The sequence below is a fragment of the Dunckerocampus dactyliophorus genome, chromosome 3 (assembly GCF_027744805.1).
Source record: "Dunckerocampus dactyliophorus isolate RoL2022-P2 chromosome 3, RoL_Ddac_1.1, whole genome shotgun sequence".
NCBI lineage: Eukaryota > Metazoa > Chordata > Actinopteri > Syngnathiformes > Syngnathidae > Dunckerocampus > Dunckerocampus dactyliophorus.
The window spans coordinates 34,835,326-34,850,418 of record NC_072821.1 but is presented as its reverse complement, the minus strand read 5'-3'; the positions used below and the strand labels follow the sequence as shown (position 1 = coordinate 34,850,418).

At 41.5% G+C, this 15,093-nt stretch overlaps 1 protein-coding gene across 4 annotated transcripts in view; it reads right to left on the bottom strand.

Annotated features, from left to right (window-relative positions):
• uacab (uveal autoantigen with coiled-coil domains and ankyrin repeats b) overlaps positions 1-15,093 on the bottom strand; it is a 59,638-nt gene that overhangs the window by 29,310 nt on the left and 15,235 nt on the right. For 3 of the 4 annotated variants that reach the window (XM_054770995.1, XM_054770999.1, XM_054770996.1), the window contains exon 2: positions 4,798-4,928. In XM_054770995.1, coding sequence (XP_054626970.1) covers positions 4,798-4,928 — 131 coding nt within the window. Of the gene's footprint in view, positions 1-4,797; positions 4,929-6,384; positions 7,156-15,093 lie in introns of those variants that run through there. The other variant, XM_054770998.1, reaches the window with a different exon arrangement.

Genomic DNA, 15,093 nt, shown 5'->3' with positions numbered 1-15,093 from the left:
TATTTCTCTGACGGTTGTGCATTTAAAATTCTCCTCTGCGCTCTCGGTATGGCACACGGGAGAGTGATCTCATCATTTACGTCTTTATTCTATTGCTTGCAAGTTAGCGAGTGTGCTGCGGGTTTTGACTTTGTGGATTACTTTGGAGTCTATAATGACAGGTGGTGGTTGTCATATGCAGTGGATCCTCACACATTTGCGTTTCAGCATTCACAACGTCGCAGTCACAGATTTTCAGTCAAATAATTATGCTCCGAAAATAGGCACAAAAGATGTCATTCACAGTAAGTGGGCAATAATTTATAAATACGTGATAATACTGGTAAAATGTGCAGCATACATGTACTTAGGCCTGTCAAGATAAACGATAAAACGATTAATCAAACAATAGAAAAAAACAAGGTTGATAATTTTGACGCCTCAATAAATGTACATTCCATTTCCTCATCTTGCTGGATGACAAAAGGGTTCACTCTGCTTGTGTCTGAGCGCATTGGTTGTATTGTTCAATTAAGGGCAAGAGTGAACCTCCTGTCAGCTATTCAGCGTCTTTGTCACAGTACGTAGAGCAGGGGGCTAGCTATGCAGTGACTGAATACACTGAGTGCTAGCTAGCAGTTAGCAAGCCAACGCTAATATGAATGAAAGCACAAAAGCCGAATGCCACAGTTCCAGTGTGGATGTGCAGTGGGGCATTCGTCCCGGCGGTTGGCACTTGCTGGGGCGTTTGAACGGCGAAGTGAATGTATAGTGCCGGGTGGCACAAGCTCACGATACCCAGGGTATGTGAAGTGGTGACACGATTCGTAAGTGCCATAGTGGGCATCTTCTGTGCCTCACACAGATAAAGTACACTTGAGTACCATCTAGTGGCTCAAATGTGAATGATAAACTTAATGATAATATGGTCTAAAAAAACGTCGAAATTATCAATTTTCGTTGATAATTTGTAGCACAATTATGACCAGCAAAATTTGTTATCGTGACAGGACTACATGTACTGCTGTCAGAAAGTCCACAATTGTTAGATGATAGATACATCTTGTTCTTTTTTGTTTAGCGCTGAGATTTTGCACAGTGTTTGGCAGTCCTTGAACGCACCATGTCTGTGTGCTGAGAGACGCAAAAGGCTGCACGGCACACTTTGATGTAGCTATGCTAAGAAGTTATACACTGTATATTTCAAGAAAAAAACGCATCTCATCGTTGTGATGTAGGTGAAAAGCCGATTATTGAGATCAACTTTGGTCTCGTTATTTTCCCATTTTTGCAGTTTTTTCCCCAGTATTTCAACTTTCTTATCAAATAAATTTCTTCTCATAATATTTTGACTTTATTTCCATGATATAACTTTTTCCCCAACCCAATTTTACAAAAATGACAACTTTATTTTGTTTTTGTTTCTTTTAATATCAACACAAAAAAACATACTTTGTCTTCAATATTTCAACTCTATACTATTAAAATGACTTATTTTTCCTCATAACATTACAAGTTTATTCTAGTTTTGTCTTTTTGTGACAAAAACAACTCTTTTGTGTTAGTATTTTGACTTTATTCTCGTGAAATTACAGGGTTTTTTTTCCTGTGAATATTCTCATTCACCCAGGTCATTCATTGTCATAGACAGACAGACTAGAGCTGTCCTACCTAGTCTGACTGGCGAGTCTCCCACCATCTTTGCACATTAACTGTTGAAGCCTGCTCGGATGAGAGGCCAAACGTCTTCTAAGACAACCTGAACATTCCAGTTGCCATCCATTCAATGCCCCGAGAAGGCTGTTTTTTTTCATTTCTGCTGTTGTTTCTTCTTGTAATTTTGTTCTTGAAATTAAGACTTAATTGCCGTAATATTTTGACTTTATTCTCGTAACATTACAACTTTTTCTCCAACCTAATTTTTGAAAAAATTACAACTTTGTTCGTTGTTTTGTTTGTTTTTCACAATACCACCAATAAAAAAAAAAGAGACAGGAAAAAAAATTCTTGTTAAATAATATTTTTAGAATATGCGGGCCACACTTTGGGAAGACAAATTAATCTTAGCAAAGGTCAGTGACTTCTAATTCTTATTCAGAATATGTAATAAGTGTGAGGTAAAACATCTATACAACGCAGTTGCTATCAAATGTGAGTTTGCTAACAATCTGCACATATTAAGCAGGCGTGGAGAATAAGCAGACAAACTAAAAACTGTTTACTCAGCTGGAAGCTTTTGACAGTTAAGAGATAATTTCATTAGCTCTACACAATGATGCTAATCCAGTATGCAGAAAATTAAAATTGATGGGTTAGCGGTTTGTAATTAGTGTCGCCCCTAGAGGTCTGTAATAACCAGAGGTCACCCACCATTCAACATTCCATTCCCGGCTTTTGCAGCAAGCAAAATACCATAGACACGTGTTAGTCTGTGTGTGGCACACTGAACTAAATGTAGACTTGCTGACTGCTGCAGTTGTGGTTCACGTTTGTTTTGGGCCGACCAAGCAACTGCTTGAGCTCTTTTCCTATTTGTTAATCCAGCATCCAGGGCACCCTGAAAATTGCAGCACAGTTGGTGTATTTCAATCCCTTGGTCACCTTCTGGGACTGCTTCCACAAAAACATTTCAAGGCAAACTGCACTTTTTTGGGGGCAATTTTCCCCATCATCCACAATCCTGATGTAAGACATGAACACACGTGTCCCTCTTTTCTCTGCATTCTAAAAGTTAGAAAACAGCTAAAAAGAGGCAAAAAATGCACGTTATGGGACACACCTATTCCGTCTATAAAGCCGTCTGAAAAAACCTCCAAAAAGCGGCAACAATGCTCCATTTACATAATGTGACCCGCATATTAACCAAGCTACAGTGGCATTATTATTATTATAGTTATTAACATTCTTACACCTAAGAACTACATTACTGGTTTAGTGACATCTCGCCACACCACACAGACTAGCTACTAGCCGGCTAGTGACTAGCTTCACTGCACACTCGCTCACAACGCCTCAGGCCACTAGCGAAAGGTAACGCTACATATTGGAGCTGCCGCCACGGCTTCTGTGTTTTTGTTTTTGAGTTTGGAAGAGTTAACGCTAGGTGTAGCGTTCCTTTCTATGTTGCTATGTGAAATCAATGCACCCAGGATGAAAGTTACACTAATGCTCAAAATGGCCAAAATACTGTAAGTATTACATGTTATCTTGAATGGTACGACATACTCACAGGATGGATATAAAACCATAAAACCGTGTTGGATGTTTTTGGAGGTGTTACAGTGATGCGGCTAATATGTGGTCACATTCTGGTCTTGCGACATCTCATGTACTTCCGATCAGCGCCCCCATCATGGAGAACGTGTGGGAGGTCCATGCAGTAAACTGTAAAACCAAATGTGACCAGTAGATGTAGTTATATCCTCTGTAATGTTGAACAAATGTCTGAAGAAGAGACAATTGCGTCCGTTATTCTGGCATGAGAACACAGTGGCACACGCGGGCTGCTCGAAGTGTGTGTTCGGGGCCACGCCAGTTGACTTCCACCTGCTCTATATCTTTGTTCTACTGACCTCCAAGGCAGTACACCGGGGAGCCCAGACAGTGTGTCCGACCACAGTGCACCTTTCTGGGTGCACTTTTCTGGGCCACATCAGGTGGATCCACCCGCTCTATATCCTGATTCTACTGACCTCCGGGGAAGCACACCGGGGCACTCGGTGCACCTTGCTGGGCCAGGTTCCATCTTCCATCTCAAGCTCATTTAACAAGACGCCTGGTCTTTTAAAGAGAAGGATCAAGACGGCAACGACAGCATGACTTTTGTGGTGGGCTACTGTTTATGTTTAACCTTTGTGTATACTACATACAGTATCCTATGTCATGACGTGGAAACATGCGGCTTGCAGACCGGTGCGGCTAATCTATGGACGATTCTGTTTTTCTGTTTTGTGGGTGCGTCTTAAATACTGGTGCGTTCTATAGTCCGGAAATGACGGTATTTAGCTGCCTCTCTTTATATATTTATAACGCAAAGACGTGTGTTCATGTTTCACATAAGGATTGTTGATGATGGACAACAAAGAAAAAGTGCACTTTTCCCTTAATACAGGTTGAAAATACTCGCCGCTTCTTGTGCTTGTAGGCTTTCTGTGCAGAAAAACTGGGAGGCTCCCTGAGGAAACTCTTAACCATGTTAAATATGATCATTTAAGATCCCAATAATAGTCTCTATCAGAGCCAAAATGTCTGATTCGATGCTGTGCACACCACAGCGTGTCTGAGCTGAGTTTTCAGGCAGTCATTTCCTGTGAAAACTATCCAAACAACCCTCAGCCAGCGTGGTCAAGCCTCCAGAGGCCACAAACATTTTTTAGACCAACTCCCACACTGACCTCCACAGGCAGATGGCCATTTAAAGGGACATGTTGGATATATAAATCTCTGTACTCATATTCAACGATGATGCCCCTAAAATGAGAGGCAGCTGGAACGCAGTTTAAGGTTGAAATGTGAAGCACGTCCTACATAACTGTCAAGACTTTATTGGAATTTTCTGGAGTGTCAGACGGGAGATGGAGCCTTGAGGTCATAAAGGGAGGTATCAAACTATTTTTGAGTGAGCATGAGCTAAGAGAAAAAGAATTCCCATCTACGTGAGAAAGGGAGCTACAAACATCTTCTATCCACTGTATTGGTAATGAGCGTCAAACCTGTTTTTGCATAGGGTCTATTTTTGTATGTCAAAGACTCGTCAACACGCAGCGACTGGGCGTGTGCTTGTCTTGTGTATGCAAATGTGCGTGTCTGTTTACTTACGCAGATCGTCCCTCCACATCCAGCTTGGTGGGGATTATACCCTTCTTGCTAAGGACGGCAGCCACCTTGTCCAACTCCCCGCGTTCCACGGCTTTCATCAGCCGATCGTCATACTTGTTCCAGTCTGTGTTCTGCCAAACACAAACACAACAATCACATTCACAGTCCTGGACAATAGTAACTACCGCTGAAACACTGCAAGATCTCGTGTCACAAGATCTTGCAAGATTAAAACGTTTCACGGAGAAAAAAAAAACACGAGGCCTGGGACGATGATAAATCAAATTAATTAATCACACCATAAATGCAAATGAGCTCAATAATTTTGCCGGCCTCAATACATTCTCATACATTCGTGTTTGTTTTCCTCGTCTCTTGCCTCCAAACAGGCACGAAGAGGTTCACTCTGTGCACTGGTTTCAGCACCTTACCGTGTTTTGTTCCATAAAACAACGGCATGAACGGAGAGAGCCCTTTTGTCAGTCACACAGTCTCTTCGTCTCGGTGGGTGGAGGCGGGGCCAGTAGCACACACACAGAGTGCAGAAGAGTGTATCGTAGTAGAAATTATATTCGTAGATATTGGGGTGACACGAGACGAGACCATACACAGGAACGAGACGAGATGAGATTTTAACATTACTTTTAAGAAAAGTACAGTGAAAAAAATATTTAAAATATATGACAATATATTGTAATCTACTCATTTAATTTCTACTACACTCTTCTGCACTCTGTATGTATGCTAGCGGCCCCGCCTCCACCCATCAAAACAAAAACAATGTATGACTGACAAAAGGGCTCACTCTGTTCATGCCGTTGTTTTTTGGAACAAACGCGCCAGGATGCTGAAACCAATGCAAAGAGTGAATCCTCTTCCTGCCTGTTTGGAGGGGAAAGACCAGGAAAACAGACATGCATGGACATGGTAATTATCCAGGTCATTTTCATTGATTGTGTGATTCATTCATGTATTTTAAAACGTCCCGGCCCTAGTGCCCACAAGACAATTTGTTCTCTGAACAAGAAATCTTGTCACATTTTAGTAAATGGAAATTAACTTGATCATTTTGCCAGCTTCCGTATGTTACCATGTGCATGCGTGTCCGTTTACAATGTCTCTCGCCTCCACACAGGCGCACAGAGTGAACACACAGAGTTCACTCTGTGCATTGGGTTCAGAACCTTGCTGCGTTTTGTAATGTAGTAGAAATTATATTGGTAGATATATATATTGTCATATAGTTTTTTCATTGTACTTTTCTTAAAAGTAATGTGAAAATCGCGTCTCGTCTCGTTCCCATCCACCCAGTCTCGTGCATGGTCTCGTCTTGTGGACCGAGTATCTCGTGACACCCCTACTCATAAAGCACATGTTTGGTTAATATAAATTGGCTACTGAAGACAGAAATGGTGCACGGGAACAAGCTATTCTTAAGTCAGTACGGAGCTTTCAAAGCAAACAAGCAACTGAAAGAAAACATATTGCCCGTAGATTTTCCAACATTGTCATGCAGCAACTAATGAGCGCAGTCAAGGCATTGATTTGAACATGTAAAAAGGCAGACTTTACTAAAGGAGTACATACAAAGTGCATGGAGGTGCATTTCAGCCAGCGGCTCATCTTGGGTGAGTGGAGCTGGTCCTTGCACCGTGCTACCGAAAAGGTCGCCAGCGTTCCGGTTTAAAAAAAGAAAAACAACACAGGTTTGGGGGAAGTATACAAAGCTCCTCAATGCACTCAACCAGTGAGTGTGAAAAGGAAAAAAAAGGACAGCAACGAGGTCCCCTTAAAGAAGGCTTCTCCTCTGGTGTGTTGGGACATTTGAGGAATATTTGAGCATTCCTGCGTTGCTTACAGGCTCAACCTGTAGGTTCAGCAATACTGCACAGCAGTTCTTCAAGGGAGGATAAGGAAAAATGGAAGAGGAGGAAGGAACGGAGGTGGAGAAGCAGTAGGGCCAGCCCCTGCCAGCCTTGGGACCTGCCCTGGCCGGCAACTGCAACTCCTCCTCAGGGGGTAAAGTCAGCTCAGCCTGGCTGCTTCTCAACCCCACCAGATGTCTTCTGCTCCTCTAAATCCTCAAACAAGTTGCCTTAGTCAGTCTTCTTTATGATATATCTGATATCTGATGTCTTCCCCCTTCTTCCCTGGACTGCCTGCAGACACTGGAAGCAAGCCTGTCTCTTTCCCAGCTACTTTTCTCCGCCAGTGGTCTCATGCGTCTTAACCCGCACCAAATGGCAAGGTCAGGGCAACTCAGTGGGGTACATATGTGGGCTCTCCGGTTTAAAATATCACCCCCCTCCCTGGTAAATAGCAGCGGTGCAGACAGCCTGCAGACATGCTACCTCTTTTTTTGACCTGTAAACCTTTCTGTAGTGACTGATTGGAAGACAGCAGCTAAGAATACATTCTGCACATTACTGTACCATGAGTAATGGCTGTAGATGCTCCACTCCCAGCATGAAAGAAGGCCATCCAAAAGACACTGCTTACGTTACATGGTTGCATATCCCCCCACCTCCCCCACCACCGTGCCCGCTGCTTGTCTCCAAGTGAAAATATACATGCCAGAGGGAGATTAAGGTTTGCACATTTGAGGTGATCTTGGCATTGGCATTGGATATCGACGCTGATGACTTAATATCTAGAGGGAATGGTGCTGCTGCAAAAGCCGCGTGATCCAAATTGCACAGTAGCGAGGTTAAAAGTCATCCTTTTTACAAGCAGCTGTCTGAGACCGCAGCTCAGTCACATACCAATACCAACACGGTCCGAGAGTTCAGAGGTGACTTTGATTGGGTGAAAAGTCACGCGTAAAATACGAGCGAAAGAGAGCTTTGGCGAGGGGGGGGGCGGTATTTAACTTGACACAATTCTGAGGTCAGAGAGGACTAGTGTTACCGGCCCCTGCTGGAGTGGTGTCAACAGAGCAGCGCTGATATCCACAAACGCGTACAATCCTCCTCCACATGACATGGCGTATGAAGGAGCAGGTGTCAATTTACCAAAGCTGCTCACCCCAGCATGGAGACAAAGGTGCCAAAATGGCACCTAGCTGCACAGCATGTCACAGAAATATCTCACATGGGCTTGTGTGTATTTGGTAGGCAGTCTGTTTATGTACTAGTTAATAATAGGGCACTTAGCATGCATAAAAAACAACCACTGGAGTTGTCACTTTCAAGAAGACACAAAAACACAATATACCAGGGCTGTCCAAACTTTTTCCATCAAGGGCCGCATACAGTCATCCCTCATTATATTGCGTTTTTTCCAAAAATAATTCAATAATAAATGATGGCTGTTTCGTGGTTGACTATGGCCTATTATTAGTCAAAAAATATTGAAAGACAGTTGTAAGTTATATGTGTTATATGTTATGTTATATGTGAATTTACCGATATGGATTATGTATTATTCTGACTATCACAGAAAACATGATATGGAATGCAGGAAGTGAACAATATGTACTGTACTAGATGTAGAATAGATGGGGGGGTAGGATTAAATAAGCTCTGCTTCTTCCTACTCCTTTTGGACATGTGGAACTGTGAAAATGATACATGAGATGTATTCCATTGTAACCTTCATGTTCAAATAAACTAAACTAAACTAAACTAAATTTCTCTTGGAGATCAATAAAGTATCTATCTACCATACTTTGTATTGTGGTCACTAGGCATCAGTAATGTTATGAGACATGACGTTAGATTACATGACCTTTCACACTGCATGGAGACCGGCTACTGAGCCGGCAGAGCCCAGCCGACATGCCATGGCTGAGACGGACATGCCATGGCTGAGACTGAGTGAAAAAAAATCAAGGTTCTCCTCTCACTCTGTGTGGAAGTGGTAAGTTTTTGGCTTTTTTTGTCCTTCTTCTCCACTCCGTTTGAAACACTTAAGTTTAAAATAAGTAAATTGGAGAGGCTAACTAGTTAGCTCGCTAGTTTCATATGTTGAATTTAGACATTATGCCGTTATATAATGACAAATGAGCACAGAATACTCGTAGCATAAAGATGATGGCTCCACTGTTTGAGTGGAGATGTGCTTGGTAAATAAAGTAGTGTACAATTGAAATGTTGCCAGTCATAACTAGTTGACAGCTCTAATAGTGATGAAAGTTGGACCCCCCTGAACCCCGGACACTCAATTTATTCTCTTTTAAGTTCAGCAGGACACATTTTCTATTTAATAAGAATATTTATTTCTATTATTTCAATCTTTTCATTTTGTTATCTTGAATTTCAAAATAAATTATTGAAGTATTTATTTCCCATGTATGCGTATTACTCCAAAACATGCATCAAATTAAATTCAGGTTTCTGTTAAATAGTACAAAAAGAGTTTCACAAAAACAAAAGGCAACAAAAAAACCCAAAAACTATCCACACAAAAGGTTTATTTCTGAATAACCTATTTGCCAGGGTCCGTGGGAATTGTCTAACGGTGGCCCTGGCCAATAGCACTCACATATACCCGGTAAATTGAAAAAGTGACAGTTAATCCATGTGATCGGTATCAGCCAATCTCATTGGATGATCGGAATCAGCAGCATAAAACCCTGATCGAATCATCCCTATTAGAAGTGCTATTTTCATCTGCTTCATTCATTACGTCTATTTATATGATGAGCTTAATGCAACACACCATGCACACTCACACGATTGGAGCAAATAATTTAAACTGCATTATACAAAGATACTGAGCATATATGTGGCCGTGTTGCAATGTTGGTCCACCATCCCATTACATGATGAATGGATGGCACCTCCTCAACTACTAAGAAGAGGCTGAATAAAAACTTAGTTTAAAAATGTACATAGGGTTCTTAAAGGGTCCCTGACATGATTTACCAACTTTGCTTAAATATGTCATATATTGTTTGGAATTATGTTCTACACTGTTCCATTGTGAAGTGAACGGTAAATTAGCACAAATTACATTTATAGCTAGCTCTCGCTGTTCAGCCTCATTTCCGGAAGTGACGTAATCCGAGTACTATCACTACTATACAAACATGGCAGTGTACAAGGCTTCAGCCGTAGTCTCACTTACTGCATGCTCTTTACAGGATCCCTGAAATGATTCAAACAGACATGGCGGCGTACGAGACAGAAGATGTTTACAGTGATTACAGCGAGGATTTGAGTAACGTGTCAATAGTTTGAGGTGGAAGAAACATTTCGAAATGAAATGGAGAACTTGCAAAACATGGATTTAAGCCTGAAGACATGGAGGTGATGACTGGTTGCCTTCAAAACACAGAATGGTAAGTAAATTACTCAAGTTGCTTATCATTCAATTATTGTTTTATATCAGCTTTTTAATGAGCGGAAAGGCATCTTTATAGCCTGATTTATTTATATTTACCGGCAACTTTGACATCGTTCTTCTTGTCTTTATTTTCCTGTGCCCGGCCGGAATTCAAAATGTGTTTGTACCGGACTTTCAAGCCAAATGCTTCTTGTGAAGGTGTTCCTTCATTGCAGTCATCAGTGAAATGATCACTGCAAAGAACAGAACTCAAGGTGGGCATCCATCTGTTGCTCGTTCTCTGCACTTGCTTTGTCCATTTTTGTCTTCCTCTTTTGGAAAAGAAAAACAAGCTTACAGTGATACTATGAACATCCAGCAGCGACACATTTGGCATTTTGATGAAAAATATACTGAACCAAGTCGACGATCTACCTCGAGAAGCATTTGTTTACTCTGCTTTAGCTGAGAGGTGTCGATCCGATGACGTTGCATCCGAAAATGAGGCTGAACTGTGAGAGCTAGCTAGTCATGGCTGGGGCCGGCCATCAACTAGAAATGTAATTTTTGCGAATTTACCATTCAATTTAAAAAATGGAACAATGCCTATCATTATTACAAACAATATATAACATATTTAGCTGCACGGTGGTCTAGTGGTTAGCATGTTGGCCACACAGTCAGGAGATCGGGAAGACCTGGGTTCGAATCTCGGGCATTTCTGTGTGGAGTTTGCATGTTCTTCCCGTGTGTGCGTGGGTACTCTCCGGGTACTCCAGTTTCCTCCCACATTCCAAAAACATGCATGTTAGGTTAATTGGTGAATAGGTATGAATTTAAGTGTGAATGGTTGTTTGTCATGTGCCCTGCGATTGGCTGGCGACCAGTCCAGGGTGTACTCCGCCTGTCGCCCAGAGTTAGCTGGGATAGGCTGCGGCATGCCCCCGCGAATTCAAGCAAAGTCAATCATGTCAGGGACGCTTTAAGTTGATGTTTTTTCTAAACCAACATTTCTGACATTAAACCTTGATGCCTTACTATTTTGTGAAACTGTTTTCTAACATAGCGTCATCATGTGCAAACATCGGACACAGTTACCCTTTGGGTTTATCCCTAGTGACGGGACATGTAAGGATACTGTGGCACATGTCTATGTTTATATGACAGCTTTATACTTACCCTGTTTGCATGGATCTAAAGCCAGCATGTCTCTTCAAGTTGCTATTTAAACACGGTGGCCTCGGCAGCATAACATCACCTGACATGTGTAAGGTGTTGAAGTATTCACACATATTTGTGTTGCCTGGAAATATTTCAGTGTGAGGCTTCTGTCATCCTCAGCTCAGGCTTTCAACCCCTCCGTACAGGCTGTAACTCTTCCCAACACCTTGGTTTCCTGCCTCTCCCTCCTGGCTGGACGAATGCGTGTCTAATGTCCTGACAAATGAAATCACTGGCAGCAAATAGAAAGCCAGTCATCTGATAACAGCCTGCAGCCAGGACATAAACATAAAGCTGTATGCCAATATGTAAAGTGACACTGATGGCGTCCCCTGCCAAACTACTGATGTTACCGATGACGACAGCGGTGAAAACGATCATAGTAGACGATGACATCCATCTCCCTTTGAACGATGACATTATGGTATGAAATGTCAAAGTTTGACGGGAGACGTGAGACAGCTACTTGGCATTTATTGCTTGCAAACAGTATGAACTATATTTGAAACCATTTCAAAGTCAAAAATGGGTTTTTACCACAATTTTTATTGCTGGTTGCACCGATTGATCAGCCGGACGATCAGCTCAGATTTCCTAAAATTTGAGGGAATGGAAATTGGTCGAACCTTGTTTATGAAATCGATCTTCTCCACCGATCTTACCGGCTTCCGCAGAGGTCTGAAAATCAGCCACTGTCCCCTTTTGCTCTGCCAGACTGACAGCTAGCAATGAAGCTAAGGCTGGAAAGGCTAAAAAAAACTTCCAGGAAAATGATGGAGTTCATTGTGGACATGGCCTCAGTCTCAGCTAGTCTGCTGTAAAGGAGCACCATGTTCTGACAAGGAATTTTGTCTAATAAAGATATTTAGGTGTAAAACAGAAAATTTACATTTACAAGTATTTCTTTTTTTTTTTTTTTTTTTTTACAAAATTTTGACAAAAGCACATTTCTGACCCCGTGTGTCAGACTTAATTAAAAATTGACAATCCAGTCGTCCCTGGCTATATTGCGGTTCAAATATTGCTTCCTCACGATAGCGTTTCAAAAAATAATTAATAAATGATGGCTGTTTCGTGGTTGACTATGGCATATTATTAGGGGTGTCACAAGATCTCGTGTCATAAGATCTCGTGAGATTAAAATGTGACAAGATTTTGTCGTTCAGAAAACTGTCAGGGCGCTAATAAATAAATTAAAAGATAAAATATTAAATTAACAATAAATGAACTCGATAAATTTTGCCGGTCTCCATATATTGCCATGCGCATCTGTTTTCTTCGTCTCTCGCCTCCAAACAGGCAGAAAGAGAGTTCACTCTGTGCATTGGTTCAGCACCTAGACGCTTCATAGAACAATGGAGAACGGCGTGAGACCTCTGGTCAGTCATACAATTACATTGTCTCAGTAGGGGAGAAGGGGTCCCTAGCACACACACAGCAGAAGAGTGGGGCCTCGTCAGAACAATGCAAGGTAACGTTGCAGAAGTTGGGAGGGAAAAAGATGCTTGCAAAGCCAAATGCCACAGCCCCTGTATGGGAATATTCATGATCAATGCGATCCCATCAACACGAACATGCCAGTATGCCGAATTTGTTTGAAATTGGTAGCAACATACAAGACAACACAACAAACTACCCCAGCTCAAACATATCCTTCCAACCCAGTTTTCCCATTTGGAAAAAATAATTAAACATGGAGATGCAGAGCCTTCGTCCTGACGGTCAATACTCATTGAGACGTTTGGTCGGCAAAGTCAATACAAACAGAAAAGCGTGTGCGTTGGTGTGCGTTCACAGAAAGTCATCGCAAAAGAAATGCTGCTCTTTCATACAGTTGAAAAGCCAGCATTTCCAGAAATGCTGCAAACGTTTGACAGACAGTACGAATTGTTTGTGGGAAAATACATGTCACAAACACCAATTCCACAACATTACAGAGTGAAAGATGACATATTAAAGAAAATATTGCATTATTATTTATTATTATAACAGTGTTTTTATTGGGTCTAAAATTAATTTGTGGGGCAATAAACACTTCAAAACGCACCAGCATTGTTCTGTTATTTTCGGTCAAATACAACAGTTTGTTTATCCAGTCATATGTTTTCATTGTACTTTTCTTAAAATTTATGCTAAAATCTTGTGGATCCAATCTCATGCATCGTCTCGTCTCGAGCGTTGGGTGCCTTGTGACACCCCTACCTATTATTGGTCAAAAAATACTGAAAGACAAGTTATATGTATTGTGGTCACTAGGCATCATTAATGTTATGAGACATGTTAGATTACATTACCTTTCACGCCGCATGAGACTGGCTACTGAGCCAGCAGAGCTGAGCAGACATGCCATGGCTGAGATGGACATGCCATGGCTGAGATCGAGTGAAACAAAAGGTTCTCCTCTCATTCTGTGTGGTAGTGGTAAGTGTTTGGCTTCTTTGTCCTTCTTCCCCTCTCTGTTTGAAAACCTTTCTTAAGTGTAGAATAAATTGGAGAGGCTAACAGTTAGCTCGCTGGCTTGCTATGTAAGCGCCAGCCGTCTGTTATGTTCCTGCAGTGATCCCGTAGCCTGCGCAATGTGATGTAAACAAAGAATAATAGGAGTGTGAAAGTGACAATTGGGGTGTTATTTCATGTCTACAAGGCTCTGAAAATGTTAAAACCCGTATTTAGAAAGTCACAAACATGTTTTCTATGCTCGATGAAATTATTCAGTTTATTAATATTGAATCCTACTTTGCGGAAATTCACATATCGAAGGTCGACTCTATAGGGATGAGATGGGGAGGGTGGTACTGTAATCACACCTGCCATCACCTTACACCAGTGGTCCCCAACTCCCGGCCCGCGGCCCGGTACTGGCCCATGGGTCATTTGGTACCGGGCCGCACAGAAAGAAAAAATAATATCAATTATTAAATTTTTTTTTTTTATTAGTTTATTAGCTTTATTTTGAAAAGTGGCCGGATTCCCTCTGTTACATATGTCTCACTTGACGCATGTCCATTGTGCGTGTGCTAACTTTATCTCATGCCGCACAGATAGACTACTACTGTATTTATAATATTATGTATATTATTATATTTTCCTTTCACCTCATATTTGGTCTCAAATGCTGATACTATGTGGGAATGCATAAAGGTAAGTTTTGATGACTTATTGAGTGCTAATGTGCACATTTTCCTCAATTGAATTCATGCTAGCGCACTGCCTTTTACCACACACGTCAAACAGCGATGTAATAATCTTTCTGGACAATCTTGGCTGGAACTTGAACTGGCGGATGGCAGGTCGGTATTCATTTTGTGCTTTTAATTTGATGTTATTCATGTCTTAGTTTCATACAATACATAATAAATAAGATAAATTAGATCGCTATAATGTATGAACCAACCGACCCCCCACCCTCCGGTCCGCGGGACATTTGTGGGAACACAAGCCGGTCCGTGGGTCAAAAAAGGTTGGGGACCACTGCCTGACACCACTAAACACAATATCATGACATTTTGTCTGTGACAAGACCCCAAATAACCCTAATCACCAGTTGGTATATTCTATCATCACTGACACCAATGATATACTGTATGTCATTAAAATAGCTGCATGCACTGTGACACACTGATTTATTGGTGCAATATACCTTGGCTGTGAGAAGCTTAAACCAGGGCTACAGTATATCAGTCATAAAATAAAGATTACATCACTGTAACTGTGTCACTGGAATAGCTCAAAACTATGTGGGTCCTCATTGTTAGCCAAGTGTTTATGCAGTCAAATACTTCACTAATCATGTATTTTATTCATGTCTCA